The sequence below is a fragment of the Zootermopsis nevadensis genome, unplaced genomic scaffold, assembly GCF_977971745.1.
Source record: "Zootermopsis nevadensis isolate Lab colony 2312 unplaced genomic scaffold, Znev_1.0 Znev_ptg000005l, whole genome shotgun sequence".
Classification (NCBI taxonomy): Eukaryota; Metazoa; Arthropoda; class Insecta; order Blattodea; family Termopsidae; genus Zootermopsis; species Zootermopsis nevadensis.
Window position 1 is genome coordinate 2,194,632 of NW_028259137.1, and position 27,025 is coordinate 2,221,656.

Below are 27,025 nucleotides of genomic sequence, written 5' to 3' on the forward strand. Positions count from 1 at the left end.
TGGGAATAATTTATTTCTACGCAATGTGACGAGACTCCGGGTTAAAAATTTAAGAAAGGCTGCAACAGAATCCACGAGAAACATTATTTATTTCAAGAATATCACTAATACAGTCTGAGTAACCTAAAATAACCTGAGAAGGTAGAATGAGCCCAAGTGGTACTTATATTCATGCGACAGGGACGGGTAAAATTCTGACCAAATCTTCGAAACTCGTCAGTGCTGATGACAATGTAACGACAAAGATTCGTAAGTTTACGGAAGATAATTTTTTTTTCCACGATGTTCGATCATAAGTAAGTATCGATTCATCGATACGCTTCCAAGTATCGATAGTAAACGTAAGCATTTGTCAGATTTCGATATAAGTAAGTATCGAATCATCGATACGCTTCCAAGTATCGATAGTAAACGTAAGCATTTGTCAGATTTCGATATAAGTAAGTATCGAATCATCGATACGCTTCCAAGTATCGATAGTAAATGTAAGTATTTGTCAGATTTCGATACAGAAACACTGTGGACACGCTGCTAGTTATTTATATATCACCAATCGTAGATTATCGTGAAAAATGAGTACTATTACGTAATATCAATATATTTGTTAGAAAATAAATATTTTCGTGTTCTTATTTGAAGAATGTTTCGTACTGACACATGGAGCGAGTTACGTTCGATATGCCCCCAGCGTCACGTTTACGTAATTTTGTCAAGTGCAATGGGAATGTCAACGAATTTTACAAAAAATGTCCACCAAGTCTACATGAAAACGTGTTCATCCGTTCTAGCTCTGTCCGTATTTCGAACAGACGGGCGTCGTGAAGGTACAGGGAGAATTTTTGTAACTCCAAACACTAATCATTCGACTAAACACAACAATGATATTTATTAGGAAGTTGCCTCGAGGTATCATTAGGACGAACAAGACCATTTATTCATGTCTCACTACTGTAGGAAGTGTGAGGTGGGGAAACGCTGTGGTTGAGGTTGTCTGAAGTTGATATATCTCGGGTGGAAAGGTCCAAGTGCGGCCTCATTGGTTGACGAAGGGGCAGCTGCGGCAGAATTGCGGTGAAAGTCCGGTAGCCGGAATATCCGGAGTTTTCCGGATAGCAGGCGATGCTGTGAACCAACACAACCGGGTAACTGGAGTGACTGCCTGTTGAGAAGCCAATACAGTGCCGGGTTGATGGCGGAGTGTGCGTGACCCAGCAACAAGCAAAATGGAAGCAGGGAACTTGCTGTCTCCATGTCGGAGGAGGGGCACAGCTCCACGCAGAGCGCACACCCGACGTACGGCAACCAGCACACCGCCAAGATGGCCACCTGCGCAAAGACACTAGTGTCTCTCTCACTCTGATTCTGACCGTGGCTAGCACAGATGAAAAGGCCAGAGATTACCATTTAACTCCCGAGTTTTAACCCAATTTTCGCATGTCCCAACCCAGGTTTATAATCACTCACTGGGATCGGTCAAAATCACGTTTCTGTAGCACAAAATTCGTGTCATTCACTCGTATTGTACGTGGAATCACATTTTGTGGCAGCAGTCTACTTTTCTTTTTAGGAAAGTTCGAGCAGCCTCGTCGTTGTCATCTTCTTCCTCTCTTTCCGTATCGTCACTTTCGTCTTTGCTTTCGACAGTATCGTCGATAGCAAAGTCATAATCGCTGTCTTCATAAAAGACACATTGTCATTATTTAAAACATCTAAAATCTCATCTTCAGTCATACTTGAAGCCTTGTTCACAAGACAGCTGTCAAGAAAAATTACGATCACACAAAAACATCGATATCTCAAGTGCAGCAATCGATAGAATTGTCTACTGTGTGTGTAGATCGATTGTCAGATTTTCCATCTAGCGGCAAATTATCAAACTACGTCGCCAAAATAGTCTCGGGAGTGGGACACGACGCGACATTTCAATTCAGAGTTAACTCGGGGTTGGGACAGCGGAAGCCATGTTAGCCTACCTACCTGTTTTAATAATCCGTATAGTTCACCACACAAAAACATCGATATCTCAAGTGGAGCAATCGATAGAATTGTTTACTGTGTGTAGATCGATTGTCGGATTTTCCATCTAGCGGCAAATTATCAAACTACGTCGCCAGAATAGACTCGGGAGTTAACTCGGGGTTGTGACAGCGGAAGCCTTCCTACCTGTTTTAATAATCCATATAGCTCACCGCTCGGAGGTAAAGACTTTTAATCAACCTATCTCACGTACAGCATGAAAAGTGTTACGGGAGACAAAAAGGAATAAGTTACGGTCAGATGTTCGCACGATGTGGCGATGTTCTGCCTGTACCTGAAAAGCGAGCATGTTGGCCAGGTGACGGCGACTGTGAAGGGACTGTCTGCTGGCCGTCTTGACAAGAGGCGGCCTAGGACAAGGCGGCGGTGGGCGTCGGAGTCGTCGGTTGGCGCGAACAATGCTACGCTCGGAGCGAGTGGCCCTTTGTAATTTGTTCAGCTTCACGGGTCCTCCTTCGCGTCTCTGAATCTGACTTAGTTTTCTCTGCGTTGAAAATCGGGGTCGTAGATCATCCAGATCCGCACGGATCTGTAGTGCGAGATCTTCATTTTCTGAAGAATCGTCATCATCTTGCAAGTCTCCACCTCGGTACGGTATCACCTGGAATATACATTGGTATATATCTCAGAACTTCGTTAATATTACTTGATTTGGTATAATATAAATAAATTATAATCAAACCCTGACAAATCTTCAATGTCCCATAACTCGAACGCATGACGAAATAACAGCGTAAACAGTTGACAAAATTATTCCAAGAATACGTCTAAGTTAAAACATTGCCTCCAAAGGCTGTCTACTTCATATTCTCCGCTGTGATACTCTGAAATCTCTCTTGTTTCATATGAATGTGAAACTAAGTCTCAAGATCTAATAAAAGAGACCACATAATGACACCGAGTATTCGGACATACGAAACAGAACTAACAGGAGAGTACAGAACAGAAGATTTATAATTTGTTCTCCAACAAAAATTATCAAGGTGTTAGAATCAATGCATAATGAGATGGGCGGGACACATAACACGCTTGGGAAAGATGATAAAATTAATATAAAATATTATTCAGAAATTACGAAGTAAAGGAATCACTTGGGAGAGACTAGGATAATATTACAAAGAATATTTATTCATTTATAGTTTATTTAAGACTATATAGTGTCGAATGAGAGGATTACAGTAAATAGATGAATTGGAAATGACGTGGAAGGAAGCGGTCGTGGCCTAATTTAAAGAAGAAAGATATATAGTGTGAATGTGTGAACTGCTTAACGTGTTCAGGATGGGATTTACCGTGCCGAGAAAATTATGATGAAGCTTAGTATTCCATAGAAGGCGGAGGATTTTTTTTCAGTAGAATGATTGTCAATTTCTGAAGGACTTATTTTTGGAGCTAATTATTTATCTGTAAGACACTTGTCAAGTTTTCCTGTTATATTAACCGTTGTATATTAAGATCACAGATGAGTGTAAAATGTAGTTCAATGATTAATGGCTCCAGGAAATCCAAGTAGCTTTCCGTCATAGAAAAATCTACCCCAGTGTCACTTTTTAACCACAAATAAAATTTTTGCTATTATCAAATTAAATCAGGGCCTATATTTTGAAAAGCTGATAATTAACCGAATGATACGTGCAAAGTAACTACAGATTCCTAATTTACTTAAAAACACTGTGCAAGTTACATAACGATGAATAACATGGATATGTGATCATGAATCATATGTAAAGGATAATTTTGAAAGGGGGTTGTCTGTGACCAACATTCACGGAAATATTCCGGGATTCGTTGAATCCAGTCTCGAAATAAATACTGGGTGTTCGAAACGTCACTCAACCTATTCCTGACACATGTTCTATTAGTCAAAAAATAAACTGCGTTGAAATCAATAAACAAAAAACAATTCTTTCACTTATATATAAATAACCCTCAAACAACATACATACACCAGACACAGACTCTCTTCACCAGCTGTCAGACGCACGTTACTCTACACAACACCTCTTGGTATGTTCCTCGTTTACTATTTTAATATATATTTATACGATTATTTATTTATTTCCTATGTCAATTCATACTCATTCCAAGAAAATAATTAAACATTAATTCCACAGATAAATATAACGTCTGACTACAATAAACAACTTACCATGAAAATGGAAAGCTACAAACAGAACTACGGATCATTATAATATATTGCATCAAATATCTAATAGTTTTTAAAATATTTTAAATTGATAAAAACCTGAAGACGACGGTATTACCCGTCGAAACATGTCGTTTTAATAAAAAGCGCTAAAAAAAATATAATGTAAAATCGTATTTACGATTAAGAGCGCTAATATAATATTTTACACAACAAAATGTTTTAATATTATATAATTTTTTACAACACCAATAAACTTCAAACGTTTGTGTATAGACTGTACAAAAAATAAATATATTTAATCAAACACAAACATGACGCATATAAGATACAAAAAACAATGTTATATAAAGCGACGGAAACTATCATCACTTAACACCAAAGGTCACGGAAATGGTTTACAAGACGAGATAATATCGATTTGTTTTGCACAGGAGAATCGGGAAATGTTTTCGTGATCTCACCTGGCAAATTAATCAATAACGAGTTGCCACGTAGTGTTCGACAATGAACACTCGTTGAGCTTGTGAAAAAGACATCCTTGCACTTCGACTGTTGAAAGACGACTGACGGGACTGGAGCGAGTGGGTTACATCACGTGACGTGACCTGCGTGGGGGGTCCTCTATAGTCACAGCGATGTTGTGTGTCCATTAATCCAATCGAATTGTATTGGATTGCGGTCATCAGTAAATATTTTAAAATATGCATTTGGGGCATTTCTACTGCGTGGGAAAAAAAAAATCCCGCCAACATCAAATTGTGTTACACGTAATGAAATTATGGACGATGTCGCAAATTTGTTGTCATTATCCAGCTACCATTGGCAAACCAGATTAGCGGGATTATTTTCTCGTGAATCGACGATTATATGTGTAGCACTAGTCTCCTCGTTTTTACAGAGATCCTATAAAGGATGCTGTTTCAGCTACGATTACTGGAAGACTTATCAACGTTTGTGTACCCATTGCATAGATGTGTGAAATGATGGTATAGTAAGCAAATCATGTACGCGATATCCATGATTTATTTCGAAAACTAATCACGGCAGGATTTCAGCAAAATACGGCATGTGACATTGCGAGAGTCCTTATCAATTACACGACGGTCAAACAAAATTTGACTTAGTTTTAACAAAATGAGAACAGAGTATGAAATACATTCACCATTATGACGAAGACTATTAACTTAATTTGAATAATTTTAATAACATGTATATTTTCAAAGTCAAGAATATTACTATAACTAGTACAAATTGTTGACGTAAATGTTAATCTTCTTGTAGACAGATACCAACATTCTGGAAGAACATACCGCCTGCGTTTTCAGGGCTAAATTGGCGAAACGTTAGTACCTACCTACAAGTGAACACGGCTTTACAATCGAGAGCAATAACATCGACATTTTCACCGCCGCTAGAACCTCAGATCTCATGTCAAATTTCTAAACTGCCTTATCCTGTAAATCGAAAATTTTTCACAAAATTTGCACAGGCTTATTTCACTGTCGTCCTTAATAAACTTTCCAGAATAAGTTTGAAATATTTCCCGATTCTTTTATGCCAAATAAACCGGCCAATTGCATCAAACATGAGGAAAAGACTGGATAAATGTAAAGCTGAGAGCGACAGAGATTTTGTATAACTCTGATTTTCGTTCTCTAATTTCAAAGTAATTTATTTTTGATAAATTGAACACGTTTCAGGAAAGGGTTGCGTGTCGGGGTAGCCGTAGGCTATGTCAGTGGTAGTGCCTTTGCGATAATTATTTTGTTCAATATGCGTCACAGTTTATTTTAAAAAAAAAAAAAAACTTTTCGTTTGATGTAAACTCTGAAATAACTCTCGAAGTTCGATTCGTTTTCGCATTTTACATCCACCAAAATTTCAATTTTAAAATCTCGACACTGGATTGGAACATGAGCTGCACAATACTGCAGTCAGCTGTGCTCACTTGTGTGTATTTATTGACAACCTACAGCGTCCAAGTTAATTTTTTTTAATTTTAAATGTTTGGTGATCGGATATCTGACTCCTTCCAACACACCACAAAAACATTCAAGAGACTATGAAACCCGTTAAATCATTCCAAAGTAATTTTAAATCCAATTACAGAGAACCCAACCTTTCTTAATAAGCTGACGGTCGCTTAGTACGTTATATTCTTCAGAAAAAAACCCCCTCCAATCGACAGTGTCCCTAAGCATGTTTAACGTAGCGCACAGTATCACTACCTACTATTTTAAGATCCAGTTTAATATTATCCTCTCATATACACCTAAGACTCTAAAGTGGTTTATTCTTTTCCGACAAAAATATTCCGTGCTATTCGTATTTCTTCCCTGGTCTTATATGCTAAATGCCTACTCATCGTTTTAATCGCTAGTAATGTTAAATCACGATTGGTAGAATAAATACCATTTTAGGCCGAATCATTATTTTAAATTATGCATATATGCCGATAACGCCACGTCTGATTTTCGTCTAATAGGTTTCACAAATGGATTCTCATGAAATGTGGCATGCACATCATCCTACTGAAGGTTTTTGAATTTATTTCACTACGATTATTCAGAACGAAGTTCCAAGAGTGGGCCTATTAGCTTCGCCATGTCTATATAGTTCTCACGCAAGAAATTTGTAAACGTATTCCAATGTTGTTTAAAACTGAACAACTAAATGGTCATTACACGTATATTACGTACATAGTGGCGAATGACATAATGCCCGATTGAATCGCGGGTTCGAAACCCGCTGAAGGCACGGATATCCGTCTTTGTCCTCCTGTCTTGTGCTGTCGTATTAGTACAACTGAAAGTGGAGAATGTATGTTTGCAGCACCATGGAAACTAGAAAGAGTTGTTGGCAACCCTTCTTCATCTTCGAGAGGACAAGGGCTATATTGACTGAAGTGGTTCATGGGTTTCCTCAGTCCTTCCAGACAAATGTCGAGATAGTACCTCGAATGAGGCCACAATGGCTTCATTTCCTAATTAAATACTCATTAATGATCAGATCATTAGACGCCAGAAAGAGTAAGCTCCTGAAAGCGTAATTAAATATACCATACATAGGTTATGTTATGTTAGGTTATGTTAGGTTATGTTGTTATGTTATGTTATGTTATGTTGTTATGTTAGGTTAGGTTAGGTTATGTTGTTATGTTATGTTAGGTTATGTTGTTATGTTAGGTTATGTTATGTTAGGTTATGTTGTTATGTTATGTTGTTATGTTAGGTTATGTTAGGTTAGGTTATGTTGTTATGTTATGTTAGGTTATGTTGTTATGTTAGGTTATGTTGTTATGTTAGGTTATGTTGTTATGTTATGTTAGGTTATGTTGTTATGTTAGGTTATGTTGTTATGTCAGGTTAGGTTATGTAGTTATGTTAGGTTAGGTTATGTTGTTATGTTAGGTTAGGTTATGTTGTTATGTTAGGTTAGGTTAGGTTATGTTGTTATGTTAGGTTATGTTGTTATGTTATGTTAGGTTATGTTCTTATGTTATGTTAGGTTATGTTGTTATGTTATGTTAGGTTAGGTTATGTTGTTATGTTAGGTTAGGTTATGTTGTTATGTTATGTTAGGTTATGTTGTTATGTTAGGTTATGTTGTTATGTTATGTTAGGTTATGTTGTTATGTTAGGTTATGTTGTTATGTTAGGTTAGGTTATGTTGTTATGTTATGTTAGGTTATGTTAGGCAGCCAGGATATTTTAGTACACTGAGATGCCAATGAGGTGTCTGGTTTAATTTGTGTTACAATTAACAAAGAATCCATAGAGATTTTGATCGTTGTTGGAGTACGAACATTGTACTGTATGTATATTTCATTGGCTCATTGCCACACGCTCGTATCGCCAAGCAAAAAAGAAACTGTGGTTGGTCACAGCTCCACTAATGACAAAGCCGGTCCGTACTCTAGGACCAAACGTCGTATTCAGGAGCTCCCGTGTTCAAATCACGACCCGGAGACTAAGGTTTTTCGTGGACTTCATATTTCCCTTCAGGCAAATTCCGGGATAGTACCTTAAATTAGGCCACGACAAATTTGTTATTCACCATCATCCTCTCATTCAACGCTACTGAAAAAACGTCGTTTAATAAACCATAAATAAATGCTACTCTAGGCGATGTTATTAACTTTGTTGTGCCAAGGAATGTTAGCGGTAGGTTTAGCTTGATTTTGAACCAGATTAACTTGTACTGAGTAGGACCGAAATTAAATACGTAAACTCGACGACTGATTAAAGTGAATTAAAGTTTGACGTCCGCGGTTTTAACCGTAGATTAATAATAACTGATATTTCGTAGGTTAACTGTAGAGACGATAATCGAAGATTAACATTTGGGTACTTGGAATGGACACCAGTCCAAAAGACGTTTGTTACAATTTTTTTACTGTCCAAGTTTTGGGTACGAGACGAAAAAAACCTTATAGACCACGAGGAAAGTCTCTAAATATGTTGTCACGAGACTTATCGACGTTTCCGGAATTCTTTGCGTCTGTCGTGACAAATTACCATCCTCTGTCACTAAATGCGCTTTTCAATATCTTCAACTCGAAGAAACACAGTTAACAATAAACACTCAAGCTATTCATCAATTTGGATAATAGCAGCAATAGACTCCTTTCACTCAGAAGCTTTTGCCGATTGCAACTGGGAAAAATACGTGAATCAGAAAGTTACTCAAAATAAAAACCAAAAATTAAATAAATGTCACATGAATTAATGTAAATTAAAGTTTGTCCCACTATACGCCATGTAGGCGCTTGGGGTGAGTGGAGGTATAGCTCCTCTCTTCTTTGACCTTGGCACTAGATGGGGGTGAGTGGTCAGCATCACGCCCCGGCCGGCTTTACCCCCAGGAAAGGACCCCGGTACCTTTTGTAGAGGAGGCTGGGTGGGCCCCAGAGCCGGTCTGGACGCAGAGGCTAGAGGAAAAAAAATCCTCTGCCCCCGTCGGGGATCGAACCCCGGTCGTCCAGCCCGTAGCTAGTCACTATACTGACTAAGCTATCCCGGCTGACAAATGTCACATGGACTTAAACAAGATATAAAACTCTTAATCTGATTTGGCGTTGTCTGTTCCCTACGAAATGGAGTTCAAGCCACTTGGCATCCATTTTAAGTAAAATAAGAAATAATTTTAGACGTCTACGTAATAATGTACTTAATTCGGTATCTAATCATGTCACTGGGTTGAAAGTGTTGTGTTTTAATTAAATAATTCGATTCTCACTTCGTGAAACACTTAACCAATTACCAAAAACTTTTGACTTCGCCATATTTTTACAGACACGCCACAGAAATATTAAAAGTAAATTAAAAAATTATCGTAGGAAGACGTAGCCAAGAGATTCAGAAATTGAATAAAAAAAATTCAGTTTGCTCTACGTCACATATTAGAAAAGGCAGAATTATTTTCATTCCGATAACAAATGGTCAAAGTTGGTACTGTTTATGGATCAATGGCGAACTCTAGTGGATGGAATTGTGCATTAGGCAAAGGGAAAACAGTTAGATAATGGCTGCGACAGATTCAAAAGGATACGACGTGTCTACTTCAGTACGTAGAGACACTACACATAAAAATACCTGGTCACTGCATTGCTTTTGTTATGACACAGTATCAGTTACTCAAGTTACTTAGTGTCGAATATCATACGTAAGAAATGATGGATCTCGTAAGTTACGATACGAGTTTGGGAATTGATGAAAACCATAAAATCCATTCATTAACGCATTTATGTCAATTTCCACGTTTAAATACAGTATTAACAACGTGTATGAACGGTGGTCTAGCGGTTAGAACGCTGGCCTTGTAATCCTGGGGTCTCGGGTTCGAATTTATAACTTGTGTTGGGCAAGGCCGTGGTCTAGGCAACACGGAGTTTTCCTCCGTGGCATCCCAACAATTACTCCATTCACACACAGAAGAAGGCAATGGCAAACCACTTCTGGATCATCTGCCAAGAACGTATATGAACAGGTCCCAGTCCGAGAAAAGGATGGAAGGACCCTGTTCATATGGACCTGTCGTCAGACAGAACACTAAATAATAATAAGATGAGGTGGTCTAGCTGTTAGAATGCTGGCCTTGTAATCCTGGGGTCTCGGGTTCGATTCCCGGCGGTGCCCGAATTTATAACTTGTGTTGGGCAAGGCCGTGGTCTAGGCAACACGGAGTTTTCCTCCGTGGCATCCCAACAATTACTCCATTCACACACAGAAGAAGGCAATGGCAAACCACTTCTGGATCATCTGCCAAGAACGTATATGATCAGGTCCCAGTCCGAGAAAAGGATGGAAGGATCCTGTTCATATGGACCTGTCGTCAGACAGAACACTAAATAAATAAATAAGTGCCACAATGAAGTAAATACCGTAGTACTTGATTAAAATTTAGGACTCCGAATGTATAGAAATTTGTTTGCCTTAACAAAGCTGCAAAAGAATTCCCAAGACTTTATGTTCTCCAGTACCGTCACGGTAACCTCTCGAAAGCCATTAGGGCTCACCTCACAGATTCGATGTAATTTCCTGTAAACCTCCATAAAGTATTCACTTGCTTTACCTTGGACGGGGCATCATTCGCTAGGGACGCTACAATAATGACGTGTTTGGGTCTACGTAGGATTGGCATTGGCAGCGGAAGTTGACCTCGGGCAGCTGCTGCCGTAAGTGAGACCTCGCAGAGTTTGTGACCCACGGCGAAGTGACACACGGCGACAGTGAGACAAGGCGCCAGGTACACGAGCCCCAAGTGGCAGATCGTAAAAGACGTACGCCACATCGGAGAAGACCACGTCTCCTCGCATTGCCCTCCGGTACCCGCAAAGTTGACGACGACCACTGGCGACGAGGTCAGAGCTGCCCCACCCCATACACAGATCATCGTGATGACCATCGCGTGGCTCGGAGGTCTCAGCTGGGTGAAAGAACGAGGGTGTTTCACTGACGCATAGCGGTCAAGGGACAGGGCAGTGAGAGACAGGAGACTCGCGGTCACTGGCAGAATCTGTGAACAGTCAACACACAGACAAAGGGCCTTTGAAAATTAACTCTCTACTTTGCTTATTATAATGAGCTGAATGAGAAAATATTTCTAGAATACTGTATTTTAACTCGTGTTATTCTATGTGGCACAACTCCACATGTCAACCTGCATTTCTACACATTTATATGATCGAATTCCAAACACCACTGTTCATAAAATAATAAATAACTACTTTCTTGATGTACTCAAAGATTTTTTTATCAGTTACATTGGTTATTTAGCGTGGAATAAATATTCTGTCACAATAATTTATTTCAAGGTCATATATGATAACTTGACTGAATTCCTTCCTACAAAACCAACGTGATTATTAATTAGTATGAATTTAATGAACTTAATTAATTTCAATTGATGTGTTGCTCAGGAGGGCAAAAGAATGTTTACATAAATATTTGGAGTCATTTGACGCAATTTTTATAAAACTCGACATCACCACTTTTGTTATTCGGATCTTAATTCATACGTTCCGTTCAATTCGTTTTCAAGGTCAACATTGCTTTAGGGTTTAAATACATTCTTGAGCTCTCTTACCGAGTGTTTGAGAGAAATGTAGTCTATTTTCGGGGAAAATTTTTGTTTTCCCACGTATCCCCTAAGCAGCAGGGGTGGTATTTGCATGAAACCCACTGAATTATATAAAGTTATTAATCTATCACATTTAATAAGCATCACCATTAAAATTTATCTTAAATAAATATAATTATAGTCAGCAGACAAGACGCACAACTTCAGGAGAAAACGAAATATCTACGATAAATGAACCTTATTAACTAAAACAACTATTCATAAGATGGTAAAGTTGCGTCATATTGTGATATAATGGGTATATATTAAATCTTGTCCGTCTAATCACAATAATTCTTATTAAATATTAAAATATTACAATAATTAACATTTAAAATATTTAAAATATTAAATGATGTTCTTTATCGAAATATTCGATTTTACATTACGTTTTATTGATAAACGCATTTAGTTTGACAACTATATTGAGTCAGTAAGAAAAGCGAGAAAATATTTAAAACAATGTGACGTACACAGAAAGTTTTAAATACGCTCAAACCTGAGACTCATAGCATACAAAAGTGAGCCAAGAGCTGGAGAAAATTCCTAAGAAAAATTCTGCGTTTATAGAAACCTAAACTTGTATTTCATCTTCACAGGGTTCAATTTCGTCCATAAACTTTCTCTGGAAGATGCATTTTAATATTTATCTTCCTTTCATCGTGGTTTAGAGTCATTAGAAGTCATTCATAAACATGTATCCCACGTGCTCCAGTCTCTTAAGATTTTTCAACAAAAATGTTCTGCGTACTTCTTGTGTTCCTTTGTGAGTTAAGGCTTCTCGCCCTTTTCTTTATTATCTGACGTGTCAACAATTCTAGAGAATATTAGATGAAGATTAAAGTTTTACAGTTCCTTATTATGCAAATTTCTCAATTCACCAGTTACTCCCTCTTTCTCAGGTCAAAATTTTCTCCTCAACTTATTTTCATCTCTCACAGTCGAGAGAACAAACTTCGTTAGAATATATTACGAAACAAATAAGTCTGTATTTACTATATATTAAATATTACAATGTTTAGAGAACAGACTGAAAGATAATATATTCTAAACTGAACTTTATCAACCATTTTACGAATCCGCTCCTAATATAATCATAAACATAATTGGCTTATGTCATCTTTAACCTCTGACTTATTATCGATTCTTACACAACATGACGTAATGTTCTAGTAACGATGTTTAAAAAATAATAGCAATGAATTCCAACTTGATTAGGTTATTCCTTGTATAGTTTACATTTTTAACATTCGTTTTGTCATAAGCGGGGGAATTCGGGAAAATATGAGCACTATTGGCATTTATAGTAATTGTAACTTAAGCGGAATTGTACGGAATAGAGTTCATGATATCAGGGGCTCGGATGTAGTGTTACGGCCATGGTTGAATAACAGCTGCTAATTTTCCTGCTTAATTTTCTTTTTAAATCAGGTTGACTTACCAGACACAGAACGTTTACTATTAGTAATGTAAGATTAACATTGATACCACGCTTAGCAACATTACGTGGTTTATTTCAAGTTGAATCCATCAAGCTTGCAGTGTTACCACATTCTGAAATAAATACTAGTGTTTCGGGATAAAGGATCAACCCATGTAAAGGTAATATGAACACAGTTTCATCATGGAGGTAGGTTTGACATTTGTAACAATAATAATTTTAATTCAAAAGCTGTTATAATGACTAATTATATTTAGGAGACTGTGTGATTCGAAGGGAAAGAATAGTCTTTGGAGTGCTGAAATACGATGAACGTGAAAGATTATAAATTTTCATGTGCTTGTCTTCTGTTGATGGGAAAATACAACAGCCTTCTCTGTAATTGCTTGAAACTGTTGTCTGACTAAAAATTATAAACTTAGTGATTTTGTAAGGGACGTCATGCTATCCACAGTTAGGGACAACATCAGCTTAATGACAGGGTAATATTTTTAATTGTAAGACGAGCTATTTTAAGTCGGAGCACATCCCATCGGTACTGAGAGTCGGTAAATAACTCTGGTGTGTGACCGTCTAATCGTTATCCTTTTACGTAAACTAGAAATATAATTTTTAAAAACATGTTCATATTTACCTCAGTTCCCCTAAATGGTCGCCAGTATTTTTCTACCTGCCCTTAACTGATTTCAACTCTGCCACAATGTCTCGTATTATCTGGACCGGAAGCAGATCGAATATTTATTACAGTATATCGACATGTTCAGCTGAGATGGATTCATATATCGATATGCAAGCATAATAATCATTCCTGCATAAATTAAAGTTATAGGGGGCACTATCCTGGTACGTAACATTAAATGACTCCCTACCATAAAATTGCAGGAATTATGTATCAGTGACTCCATTCATTGCAGCTAAATTTAATTTTGAACATTTATAATCTAATTACAATTTTAATTGAGTTCTGTAGCCAAAGGTAACTGTGTTCCTATTTTAATTTTAATCTTCATTACTACAGTAACGACTATCACTATAAAATTCCTTAATGGGCTCTAAAATAGACTTAAAATGACAATACACGAACGTGCAGTAGCAAAGAATGAGGTTATGTGCTCGCTGAACAACCAGCGTCTGTTCAGCTTACGAATTACGAGATTCTTTCAATAATTGGGAACTTCACGAAGTGATTAAATGTCCAACCAACTTACCCTGTAGATAGCTCAGATTATATAGCGTCAAATTCTGATATGATTAATGTATTGGAAAAAAATATGAAAGACAGAAATCTTGCCAACTTGTTACGTAACCTGGCTAATCGAATGTCTAAATAACAAATAACAATATGAGTAAATAATCATCAAATTAAAGCCATATCAAACAACCTAAATGATTTTTCAAAACTCAAAGATTCTTCACTATTTTTTACATAGAAAGAAATAAAGAAACAATTTGTGTTTGACTCTACGCTAAGACAAATGACTACACCAAATACTTCGATACACAATTTTCGAGAGGTCGACTTTAATATCATTTTCCTCCTAAGTCAGTGATAAGAAGTTAAAATATCAAAAAACTATTTCATCATTAAGAAAATGATTAACTGTAATAACAGTTATTTATTTCAAGGACATTTGAAAGTTATTTGTTCAAAGTGAGAATAAAATGGCGGTTTTAACAGCAATGGGTGATGATGTGAATAAATAAATATAACTCCGAACTGACGTAGAACATGGGGGTTATCCCGCAAAAACAAACAGCTAAGTGGGAAATGAGAAATGATACGCTATCCCAGGTTGAAACTCCCTTCGAAGTACCGCGACCAACAGTTACCTACCGCCTGCTGTGTATCTTAAAATCTAATACTTACTGACTTAACCCTCTCCACTGAGATATTCAAGAACAGGTTTCAAATCACACACACAATACGTCAATCAATAGAACATTAAACTAATACAAATTGGCTGTGCACTTACGTCGAAGAATATCATTTTGAATGATTTTATCGTGAAATTTTTTTAAAACAGTTTTAAGCATATTAAAATGTAGCCAGTTTCTTATTATTATTATTAGTGTTCTGTCTGACGACAGGTCCATATGAACAGGATCCTTCCATCCTTTTCTCGGACTGGGACCTGTTCATATACGTTCTTGGCAGATGATCCAGAAGTGGTTTGCCATTGCCTTCTTCTGTGTGTGAATGGAGTAATTGTTGGGATGCCACGGAGGAAAACTCCGTGTTGCCTAGACCACGGCCTTGCCCAACACAAGTTATAAATTCGGGCACCGCCGGGAATCGAACCCGAGACCCCAGGATTACAAGGCCAGCGTTCTAACCGCTAGACCACCTCATCTTATTATTATTTAGTGTTCTGTCTGACGACAGGTCCATATGAACAGGATCCTTCCATCCTTTTCTCGGACTGGGACCTGTTCATATACGTTCTTGGCAGATGATCCAGAAGTGGTTTGCCATTGCCTTCTTCTGTGTGTGAATGGAGTAATTGTTGGGATGCCACGGAGGAAAACTCCGTGTTGCCTAGACCACGGCCTTGCCCAACACAAGTTATAAATTCGGGCACCGCCGGGAATCGAACCCGAGACCCCAGGATTACAAGGCCAGCGTTCTAACCGCTAGACCACCTCATCTTATTATTATTTAGTGTTCTGTCTGACGACAGGTCCATATGAACAGGATCCTTCCATCCTTTTCTCGGACTGGGACCTGTTCATATACGTTCTTGGCAGATGATCCAGAAGTGGTTTGCCATTGCCTTCTTCTGTGTGTGAATGGAGTAATTGTTGGGATGCCACGGAGGAAAACTCCGCGTTGCCTAGACCACGGCCTTGCCCAACACAAGTTATATATTCGGGCACCGCCGGGAATCGAACCCGAGACCCCAGGATTACAAGCCCAGCGTTCTAACCGCTAGACCACCGTGGCGGAGTTTCTTATTATAAAACGAAATATATGTGTATTGTATCGTGACTGTACGTTCTAGTAACTTCTGAACTGACGGCCATCATAAATCATGGTACGTAGAAGGTCCTAACAGGGTTATTAAGTACTACAGATTTTAACATTGCCTTGTCAACCCAGAAAAACATTAGGTTCTGGATTCTGTTGGGCACGTACGGAATTCTAGATGAAGCTCATTTACAGACTATTTCTTTTCATTTTGCATCTCTTTTCTATTTTCATTCCACCATTCAGTCCAACGAGCAATGAGATGGTAATCGTCGTAACCGCTGCACACGGCACGTCATCTCCTCTCAGCAAGGATATGACGTAATAAAACAAATACAAGGAAACTTTATCAATATTTTTAAGATTGTATATGTCAAATGCAGTAATAACATTATTTATTGCTATTTTACTGTTTTCTTCCGTATTTTCCTTTATTCTTCTTTGTTTTATGTTCTCTAGATCTTTTACTGTCTCCCTCTCTCTCCTTTTATTCATTTGCTGTCTCGTTTCCTACATTGCAAATTATGCTTTCGCGTTACAAAAGTGAGGTTAGGTTTCAGACCTCTGCTCCATCAGTCAACTGCGTAGAGTTACATGAAACGCGTAGAACTACTTCTGTAAATCAGTCCGCCACAGTAAATAGTTCGATGTGTAGATGGACGCGGTTACTAAAAATCACAAAACTGAACACTGCTCATAAATCCAATGTCTACGCCAATTATCGCGGAGAAAAAAACAAAAACATACAGAACATTTTCCAATAACCTAAAATTGCAGCTACGACCCTAATCTACTGTGATCGAATGATCGATCTTTCTCGATCCTGTTCAATCAATGTGAGTGAACCGTCATAGTTGTTTATGTGAAATCAAAGCTCCTTGTGGACACTTCATATCGTAAATGAAAAACGTTTGAAGCTGCACATACATAGAGAAACACAACGTAAGATTTCTAGAGGTAAAGTGTCCTTCAATTTGGAGTACACGTTTTCGAAAAAAAAAAAGTCTTTGAATTTTCAAGAATATCATGATATTCGTGCTACTTATTAAATAAACAAATCTATCACCAACAGTAAATTTCCACGTACCATGCAGCCAAATTCAACTGCTGGCAAATCTGAATACAGGTATTAAACTGGACTCGAAAGGAACTTGTAGCCTCCATCTTCAGGGCAGAAGATGGTAATCACCTACCATAAGAATATACGGTGTCACATTCCACGAGACCACAATCCGCACACCTCAAATCTCACAGTTTCATGACTGATACAACTACAAACCTCGTTCAACCACAACGTCTTTTATGGAATCAAAGCTTCATTCCACCCTGCAAAAGAATCTGACACTGGTCACTGCACTGAATCAATCGAATCCAGTCTCTACCCACTTCAAGTTTCATTAGAGCCATGCGATATCACAAAGACAAAACTTATCGTTAGCCAGCCCGTCATTGGCGTTGTTAGCCAAAACTCGGCTGTTAACACGCTACTTTGCTTGCGTGTGCCGTGTTGTGACTGAAGCACGAGGTAAGAACTCAATTTTCAAGATTTTCGCCAACAATTTTTTTTTAAAAAACTCGCACATTCCGTCACTGCACAAACATTTATAAAGACGTCGCAAATCGTGCTCAAATTTAGTACACATTTTACAGTTTTCCCCCCATAAAAATGTTATAAATACGGAGCTTGTGCAGACTCTCAGAGGATTTATACGAAACTTGTACAAAATTTTATATGTTTTACATCAAATATAGTTTCTACGTTAATCCGTTTATCATAAATCCGAAAATGTTACTTTTATTTATTCATTTATTTGTGGCTTATTTAAAGATGCTGCTCGTAGTTAATACTGTATAGTGTCAAATGATAGGATGACAAATGAATAATAAACTGAAAATTATATGAAAGGAAGTGGTCATGGCCTATTTGATTTACTATCCCAGCACCTGCCAGGAAGGACTAGTCTCTGAGCAGAGGTTTAAACCACAGACTTTTGGAAATCAAATTACGAGTACTAATCAATTGACAGCGAAGTTTCTTGACAAATTCTGACAAGGTTTATAGATTTCTATAGACATGAGTACAGTAGGCCTACGTGTGAGGAAGTTTAGAGCTGATCACGTATATTAAATCGAAATTAATTTAACAGACAGTTACGGCCTCTCTCTTTTGCGTCACATTTCTATTGTTTGATCAAAGAATGCGTAATACTGAGAAAGTGTAGAGAGAAGCGTATTAATTTACCGTCAGTGATTCGAGTCCAAAAAGCTTTTTTAAAATAAAGACCACTGGAATGGCCGGCAGCAAACATTGGGACATAAAAATGTCAATATTGGAGCCATTTTTCATGTTATATGTCACTCGAGATAAAGTCACCACTATTTACTTCAGAAAGGATGAATGAAATTCAGAATAAAATCATACACCCCAGAGGTTTGCAATCTCCGACGTGCTGACGTGTTTCCGTTACCTTAGGCCTTTGCATCGTTCACTTAGTTTCAAATTACAGATCTCTTAAACACGATATAACTGAACTGGTATATGTTGACATCTTTCAGTTCCCTTTTTAAAAATAACTCTTCCAAATATTTAAACTAATTCTCATTCCACTATAAACACAAACTCCACACATCCACATATAAAAATTATTCAGATAACGGAAACAAAAGATTTAGCTCGTCCGTGGTCTACTATATGAATGTATTTCTATATAAAAAAACATACAGATTTTTGTGTGTTAACGAATAATAGTGTAAGATATTGTAGATGCGTCATATTGTGATTTATTTAAATAGTATTAAAAATATATTAAAATTGGCCGTCAATCACAATATAAGATAATTAAAAGATTAAAATATCATTTTACGTTCCGTATCGAGTACTCGATTTACATGTGGAACATTTACGACATGTTTCGGCTATATATAGCCGTCATCAGGTGTTATGTTATATTATATGAAGGACGAGAACATGATAAGAAAAATGAAAACTAAAAATCATTAAAAATCAGTTATTCAGTTAAAAAGTTTATAACATAACACCTGATGACGGCTATATATAGACGAAACATGTCGTAAATGTTCCATATGTAAATCGAGTACTCGATACGGAACGTAAAATGATATTTTAATCTTTTAATTATCTTATATTGTGATTGACGGCCAATTTTAATATATTTTTAATACTATTTGAATAATAGTGTAATTTTAATGGTTTCGTAAGTCTGATTACAAAATAAAAAGTATGCGAATAACCAACTGAAATAAACCATCCCTGATGCCGCGTGATTCACTTGCAAAACAGACCAAGCGTAACGCGCATGACAATCACGTGACAGTCGACTAATGGTTCCCTCCAGGCGGAGAACGCGGTGAGCTGATTGGAGTTAAAATCAAATCACGACTCTCATTTAATACAACGTCTCTCACCTGTAAGAAGGCTGTTAGCTTACAGGCGATGTGACTCAACATCCAGACGCTGTGGTATGTGTTGGATGCTGCAGCCAGCGGTCCACTCAGTGCGCACACCAAGAGATCAGACACGCACACACTTAACATGAGGTTGTTCCTCATACGAGCGGTCTGTTGGGTGCACATGACCACAGCCACCATCGAATTTCCCACGACGCCGACCACCAGCACAACGCCATAGAGCGACAGTAGAACCAGGAACTCGGCGCTAAGCAGGGGCTCAGCCTCCGTCGCCGTCACATTAACAGGTGTCATTACGTCACACCATGGCGTCTCCGTCAATATTCTTTTGCCTGGAACGGAAATGAGATTCGTTATACCTGCTGGAAGCCTGTTTAATCGAGGTTTAACTACACAAACTGTGTGTCAGACTTCGTCTCATAATCCTAGAGGGAATGTATTAACGACGTTATATAATATTTCATGTATTCACGGCTGTGAATACGTCGATGTTGGTCATCTGGGTGGTAAAGCCTTAAAATAGAGACAGTATGTTCCTATGCAACGCTGTAACCTAACCTAACCTTAACACGGAGTAACAACCCAGATGACCGGCATCGACATATGTTGAAGAACTTTGCGAAAAAGTGCCAATTTGAACGTTCAGAAATAAGATGAAGGAAGTAAGAAATGCACATACAGCGGCTCGTATTTTATTTATATATAAATCACGATATATCCATGAATTTCGCAATAACAGGCTAAAATTATTTGGGATTTTACTACAAATATTACAAAAGATTTTTTTTAAAAAAAAACAGAATATGGATGTCTTGGTTATTGGGCCGTGTAGTTTGGTAGAAGTTTACCGACGTTTCAGAGGTCCTTGCTGCCTCATCGTACTGAGCGTTTTATACGGTCTGTATTTTCATGCTCGTAACTGTAACAACTTAGCTAATGGGTTATAACTCACAATTATATAAACCTACTTAACTACAATAAACAATTTTTATATTAGTTTCAACAATTACCTGCATGAGAACAACTTGTAATTTGTAATTATTTACTTAATTTAATTTTTGTAATACATAATTCTAGACAATAAATCACATATAACTCCACTTCTGTATCCATGAGGGCCTGAAGATGATCCAGATTATATAGTTTAATTCTATGAGATGATAAAGTTGCGTCATATTGTGATAAATATATATTTGTTTAAATCTTGTCAGTCTAATCACAATAAAATTCCTATTAAAAATATTAAAATATTACCATAATTAACATTTAAATATTTATTTTTACAAAGTGATATTCTAATGTAAATCGAACATTTCGATAGAGAATATCATTTAATATATTTTTTTAAATATTTAAATGTTAATTATGGTAATATTTTAATATTTAATAGGAATTTCATTGTGATTAGACAAGACTTAAACAAAAAAAAAGTTTAATTCTACTTCGTTAATATAAATATACAGTAGATTCCGGTTAACTCTTCACGTGGAACTTAGCAAAATTGGGACTAGTCCCGACGTGTCTTAACTGGAATCCACTGTATTGTTTGTGACGGAATCTGTTGCTTTGTATATTTAAAACTTTAGGCCTGCATTGTTTAGATTCTGTCGATGCCGCCCGTCCCACATTCCCGAAAATTTCCACACATCAAACGAGTACCTTATCACATCACGGGAGAAACAGTTCCAAACACAATATGGATTCCCCGAGAGCGGTCAAGGTCAGTCTTCGTGTGTCAGGAATGAGAGAGGAGGTGACAACCCCTCGTGGAGGGATTCCCACGTGAGAAACACTCTACTATGACGTCACGGGATCCATACGCAAAGGTCAAAGGTCAAATCTTGGTTATGCAAAAACTTTTTTTAACTTGTTACGTTCATCGCCTTAATTTGCCGTTAGGATTTTAAACATGGAACTAACATTTATCTTCATTTTCATGAATTCGCGTGTGTTTAAAAGCAAAAAATTAATTATCAAATCTAAAACTTCTTGACGATGGTGAAGAGTCAATTGGATAAAAATTTTCTTGGATATTATCCATCGTCTAGTAAATATAAAACGTAAAAAACGACGTTTCGGAGATGGGACTCTATCTCCGTCTTCAGGTTTCTACACAGTTGGGCCCACTAGATAGAGCTAATCCCTATCTCCGGACCTATCCATCGTCTAGTAAATATAAAACGTAAAACGACGTTTCGGAGATGGGACTCTATCTCCGTCTTCAGGTTCCTACACAGTTGGGCCCACTAGATAGAGTTAATCCATATCTCCGGACCTTGAATAAAAATTTTCTTGGATATTATCCATCGTCTAGTAAATATAAAACGTAAAAAACGACGTTTCGGAGATGGGACTCTATCTCCGTCTTCAGGTTCCTACACAGTTGGGCCCACTAGATAGAGCTAATCCATATCTCCGGACCTTAAATAAAAATTTTCTTGGATATTATCCATCGTCTAGTAAATATAAAACGTAAAAAACGACGTTTCGGAGATGGGACTCTATCTCCGTCTTCAGGTTTCTACACAGTTGGGCCCACTAGATAGAGCTAATCCCTATCTCCGGACCTATCCATCGTCTAGTAAATATAAAACGTAAAACGACGTTTCGGAGATGGGACTCTATCTCCGTCTTCAGGTTCCTACACAGTTGGGCCCACTAGATAGAGTTAATCCATATCTCCGGACCTTGAATAAAAATTTTCTTGGATATTATCCATCGTCTAGTAAATATAAAACGTAAAAAACGACGTTTCGGAGATGGGACTCTATCTCCGTCTTCAGGTTCCTACACAGTTGGGCCCACTAGATAGAGCTAATCCATATCTCCGGACCTTAAATAAAAATTTTCTTGGATATTATCCATCGTCTAGTAAATATAAAACGTAAAAAACGACGTTTCGGAGATGGGACTCTATCTCCGTCTTCAGGTTTCTACACAGTTGGGCCCACTAGATAGAGCTAATCCCTATCTCCGGACCTATCCATCGTCTAGTAAATATAAAACGTAAAACGACGTTTCGGAGATGGGACTCTATCTCCGTCTTCAGGTTCCTACACAGTTGGGCCCACTAGATAGAGCTAATCCATATCTCCGGACCTTGAATAAAAATTTTCTTGGATATTATCCATCGTCTAGTAAATATAAAACGTAAAAAACGACGTTTCGGAGATGGGACTCTATCTCCGTCTTCAGGTTCCTACACAGTTGGGCCCACTAGATAGAGCTAATCCATATCTCCGGACCTTAAATAAAAATTTTCTTGGATATTATCCATCGTCTAGTAAATATAAAACGTAAAAAACGACGTTTCGGAGATGGGACTCTATCTCCGTCTTCAGGTTCCTATACAGTTGGGCCCACTAGATAGAGCTGATCCCTATCTCCGAAACGTCGTTTTTACGTTTTATATTTACTAGACGATGGATAATATCCAAGAAATTTTTTTATTCAATTAAAAAATTAATTATTTCTCCAAATACTACGCCATACCACAGTGGAGATAATCTACTCTTGTTGTTAACCATGGTACTGATTTGTCTGTTTCAGTGTCCAGTTGCATCACTCACAGGGAAATGAACCAGTGGACTACTGGAAAGAGGTGTACAGGACACACTGGCTAAAACAAAAATCTTGCCTTTTTTCCGAGAATCAAACCCGGTCGTATGTACGCACTTTTATTATTGGATTTTTCAGGTTCATACCAAGCAGGATTTGAGGTTTACACGGTGGTGAGTCCGAAGATGGCTGTCTTCTGGGTTGTAGCGCCGTAATCTGGTATAAATTTATCGACGTTACAGAGGTATTTGCTGCCTCCATCATCAGGATGATGACTACACGGTGCAACAACCCAGAAGACAGCCATCTCTTTGTTCATATTATTTTGTTCTTTGGTTTATTTTATTTGTGGTTCATTTAACGATGTTGTAATTAGCTCAGACTGTACAGCATCAATTGATGGGATAATTAATTGAAGGGTTTGGAACGTAATTTGAAATACAGCTCCGTATTTACGTAAAGGAAATGAGTAAAACCACGAAAAATGTTGGTCAGTTTCTAAGCCGAGATTTTAACCCGAGACCTCCCGTGCACAAAGCAGGCTCGATAACCAATCATACATACACCATATATTAAGAAAATAAACATTTATTGAAGTCGCCTACAAATCAAAAGAATTAATTTGTGATCGGATTTATAGACTGTTTCTTAGATACTTACAAAATGGTGACATCCAGATGAAGATTAACGGCATAAATTCTAAATATAATTTAAAATAAAACTGGATTTATGTACCGATCGTGAAAGGTAGCGTATTAATTTTAATGAAAAATACAAGCTGAATGAATTTCAAAACAAAAATTTTAAGTAAATAAGTCTATTTGTACCTGAAATATTAGTGGTTAATTTAGAACCTAACATAACCTAACCTGAGGTACTCACAGCAGTGATTCTGTGAGAACTGTCAACAAGTAGTCTTTAAGATGGTTACCAAATTATCTTCATGGTTGAAGCAATTTCAACCTTGAGCCCACAAACCCTGCGAAAAGCCTATTAAAATCGCTCCGTCTGTCTGTACGCGTGACGGATTCTCATTAAATTGGGGAGTTGTAGTAAAATATGTCGACACATTATAATATTGGGAAAAAATCGAATCACGACGGGAACTTTAAATGAAGATCTACATATACATCTGCGCTTCGAAGTAATTGGATAGGGAATTGCCACGTGGGGGAGTCCCCAGACGAGAAATTCCCCGACCATTAACAAGAGTGTATTATAAAATTCTGCGAAATGTTCCACGATTACTACGCCGTGTGTGCATTTTGTAACTGGTGTTTTTACACGAGGTAGGATTATATGCAGTTTCTGACAGAACGTTACATTTTAAAACCATAATGCGAGTTAATATAACTTCTGTATTTATATATGTAGTCAGTAAAACAAAAACTCTTGTTTTTAATCGCTTGTAAATTCAATGAAGTGTATTTGTACAATGGTAGAATTTATTAATGTAAATTTAAAATAAACACAATGTATTCTATCCTCATATTCACTGACCAACATCGATGTAAACATTTGACTTTTTTTTTCCTCGATTAGTCTTTATAAACATTTACCAAGCGTTACTATAAATTACAGGAGGAATAGACTAGTCATATGTATTGATTTTACAAAAACGACTCATTCAAAGTATGTAGAAGCCATCATACTAATTGTATACAGTTTTAATATATTATTTATTTATTTATTTAGTGTTCTGTCTGACGACAGGTCCATATGAACAGGATCCTTCCATCCTTTTCTCGGACTGGGACCTGTTCATATACGTTCTTGGCAGATGATCCAGAAGTGGTTTGCCATTGCCTTCTTCTGTGTGTGAATGGAGTAATTGTTGGGATGCCACGGAGGAAAACTCCGTGTTGCCTAGACCACGGCCTTGCCCAACACAAGTTATAAATTCGGGCACCGCCGGGAATCGAACCCGGGACCCCAGGATTACAAGGCCAGCATTCTAACCGCTAGACCGGTATATATATCACATAGATATTAGGCCTACGTGGTCTATGTGTGAAATAACCAGCAGTCTTTCTACACGTAACAAATGTTGCTGACGATGGAAAAACATGAATTTTAAAAGAGACAGTTCTCGCCCGGGTACTCAACCACAGTAAAACACGGGAATGGAACGCGAAATTTTAATTAGACTTCAGGTTATACCGTCAGAGAAGTTTGAAAGTCTCAAGCCATTTTATTCAGAAATAATCTAATGTATACGTTCATTTATAAAGTGTATTAGTAACCCGGAGACACATTGGATGATCAGTATTCGAATGAGTTAAAATCTTAGTAGTTCAACATACAAAGAAAGTTGTCTTTACAGAATAGTTAATCTCTTACACACAAACACACAAAATACCTTATTTGAACAGTTGACACACGTAACGGGAAATATTAACATTTAGTCTATGTTTCTAAACATATTCGCGCATTTTGAAAACGTCTCATAAAATTTGAACTTGAAAACAAAAATTTTGTAACAAAGAAATATTGGCTTACTGTCAAAGACAATCGAGATTATACACATCGTAATCCATGAAATCATAAATCGTATTTATTACTGAGACAGATGATCATTACTTAACATTCTGTAGAGATTGCATGGGCAATCCCAGGTCCTCAGGCCAAATCTGGCCCGCTTATATTTTATATTTTTTATATTATATTTCAGAATTCATCCTTCTACATTCTGGTAACAACTTACCTGACACGTAGTATCATGACCCGCGGCCATTATGAGAATATCAGATGAAGCCAGAGGCCATACCTAGTCTAGGTCTATAGGCTAGATCAGTGATATTCAACCTTTTTTGTTCGCGTACCCCCAGATATAATTTCTCTTCAACTTTGTACCCCCAAAATTGTTGGTTTATAATTCAAGTTATACACAGTATGTAATCTACATCTAAAATAAATTAAATAAATTACATTACTGATTATTCAGTGTTTATCATAAAATAATACATATTTTTTAAAAATTTCACGTACCCCCTAAGATGTCTTCGCGTACCCCCAGATATAATTTCTCTTCAACTTTGTACCCCCAAAGTTGTTGGTGTATAATTCAAGTTATACACAGTATGTAATCTACATCTAAAATAAATTAAATAAATTATATTACTGATGATTCAGTGTTTATCATAAAATAATATATATTTTTTAAAAATTTCACGTACCCCCTAAGATGTCTTCGCGTACCCCCAGATAGAATTTCTCTTTAACTTTGTACCCCCAAAGTTGTTGGTGTATAATTCAAGTTATACATAGTATATAATCTACATCTATAATAAATTAAATAAATTATATTACTGATGATTCAGTGTTTATCATAAAATAGTATATATTTTTTTAAAAATTTCACGTACCCCCCTAAGATGTCTTCGCGTACCCCCGGGGGTACGCGTACCCCAGGTTGAATACCACTGGGCTAGATAATAGACAAGTGAATTTTTTCATGTTACTTTGTGCAACGAGACGTTTTATAGAAACCTTATCATTACACTTTATCTCCACTGATCATTTATGGATCAGACTGAAATTCCTACAGTTCTTACCAACCAGACTGCAAGTAATTCCATCTAGCAGAGCCCTTAATGAGTAACTTACAGTCGCCCAAGTAGTCAATTTAGAATTGTACAATTTCCCATTCTTTTATAGAACCCACAGGACCATTACTGTCTTTAAAAGATCCTGCCACTTCGCCTCATCTTGAACCAGAAAAATTGATCCCCATAACCTCACACCCTACATCGTGAAGATCCATTTTGATATTTTTATTCAATTTCTGCCCGAGTCGTCTCAACCGTTGAGGAATGTTGTGGGTATT

At 37.3% G+C, this 27,025-nt stretch overlaps 1 protein-coding gene across 3 annotated transcripts in view; it reads right to left on the reverse strand.

Moving 5' to 3' along the window:
• Window positions 1-70: 70 nt before the first annotated feature.
• Window positions 71-27,025, reverse strand: part of LOC110829592 (alpha-2 adrenergic receptor) — a 298,408-nt gene continuing 271,453 nt past the window's right edge. For all 3 annotated transcript variants that reach the window (XM_022063458.2, XM_022063459.2, XM_022063457.2), the window contains 4 exons: window positions 19,639-19,973; window positions 10,760-11,203; window positions 2,312-2,638; window positions 71-1,326 (listed from right to left, as the gene is read on the reverse strand). In XM_022063458.2, the coding sequence (XP_021919150.1) occupies window positions 946-1,326; window positions 2,312-2,638; window positions 10,760-11,203; window positions 19,639-19,935 (1,449 nt within the window). In that variant the 5' untranslated portion in view covers window positions 19,936-19,973 and the 3' untranslated portion in view covers window positions 71-945. The remainder of the gene's footprint in view (window positions 1,327-2,311; window positions 2,639-10,759; window positions 11,204-19,638; window positions 19,974-27,025) is intronic.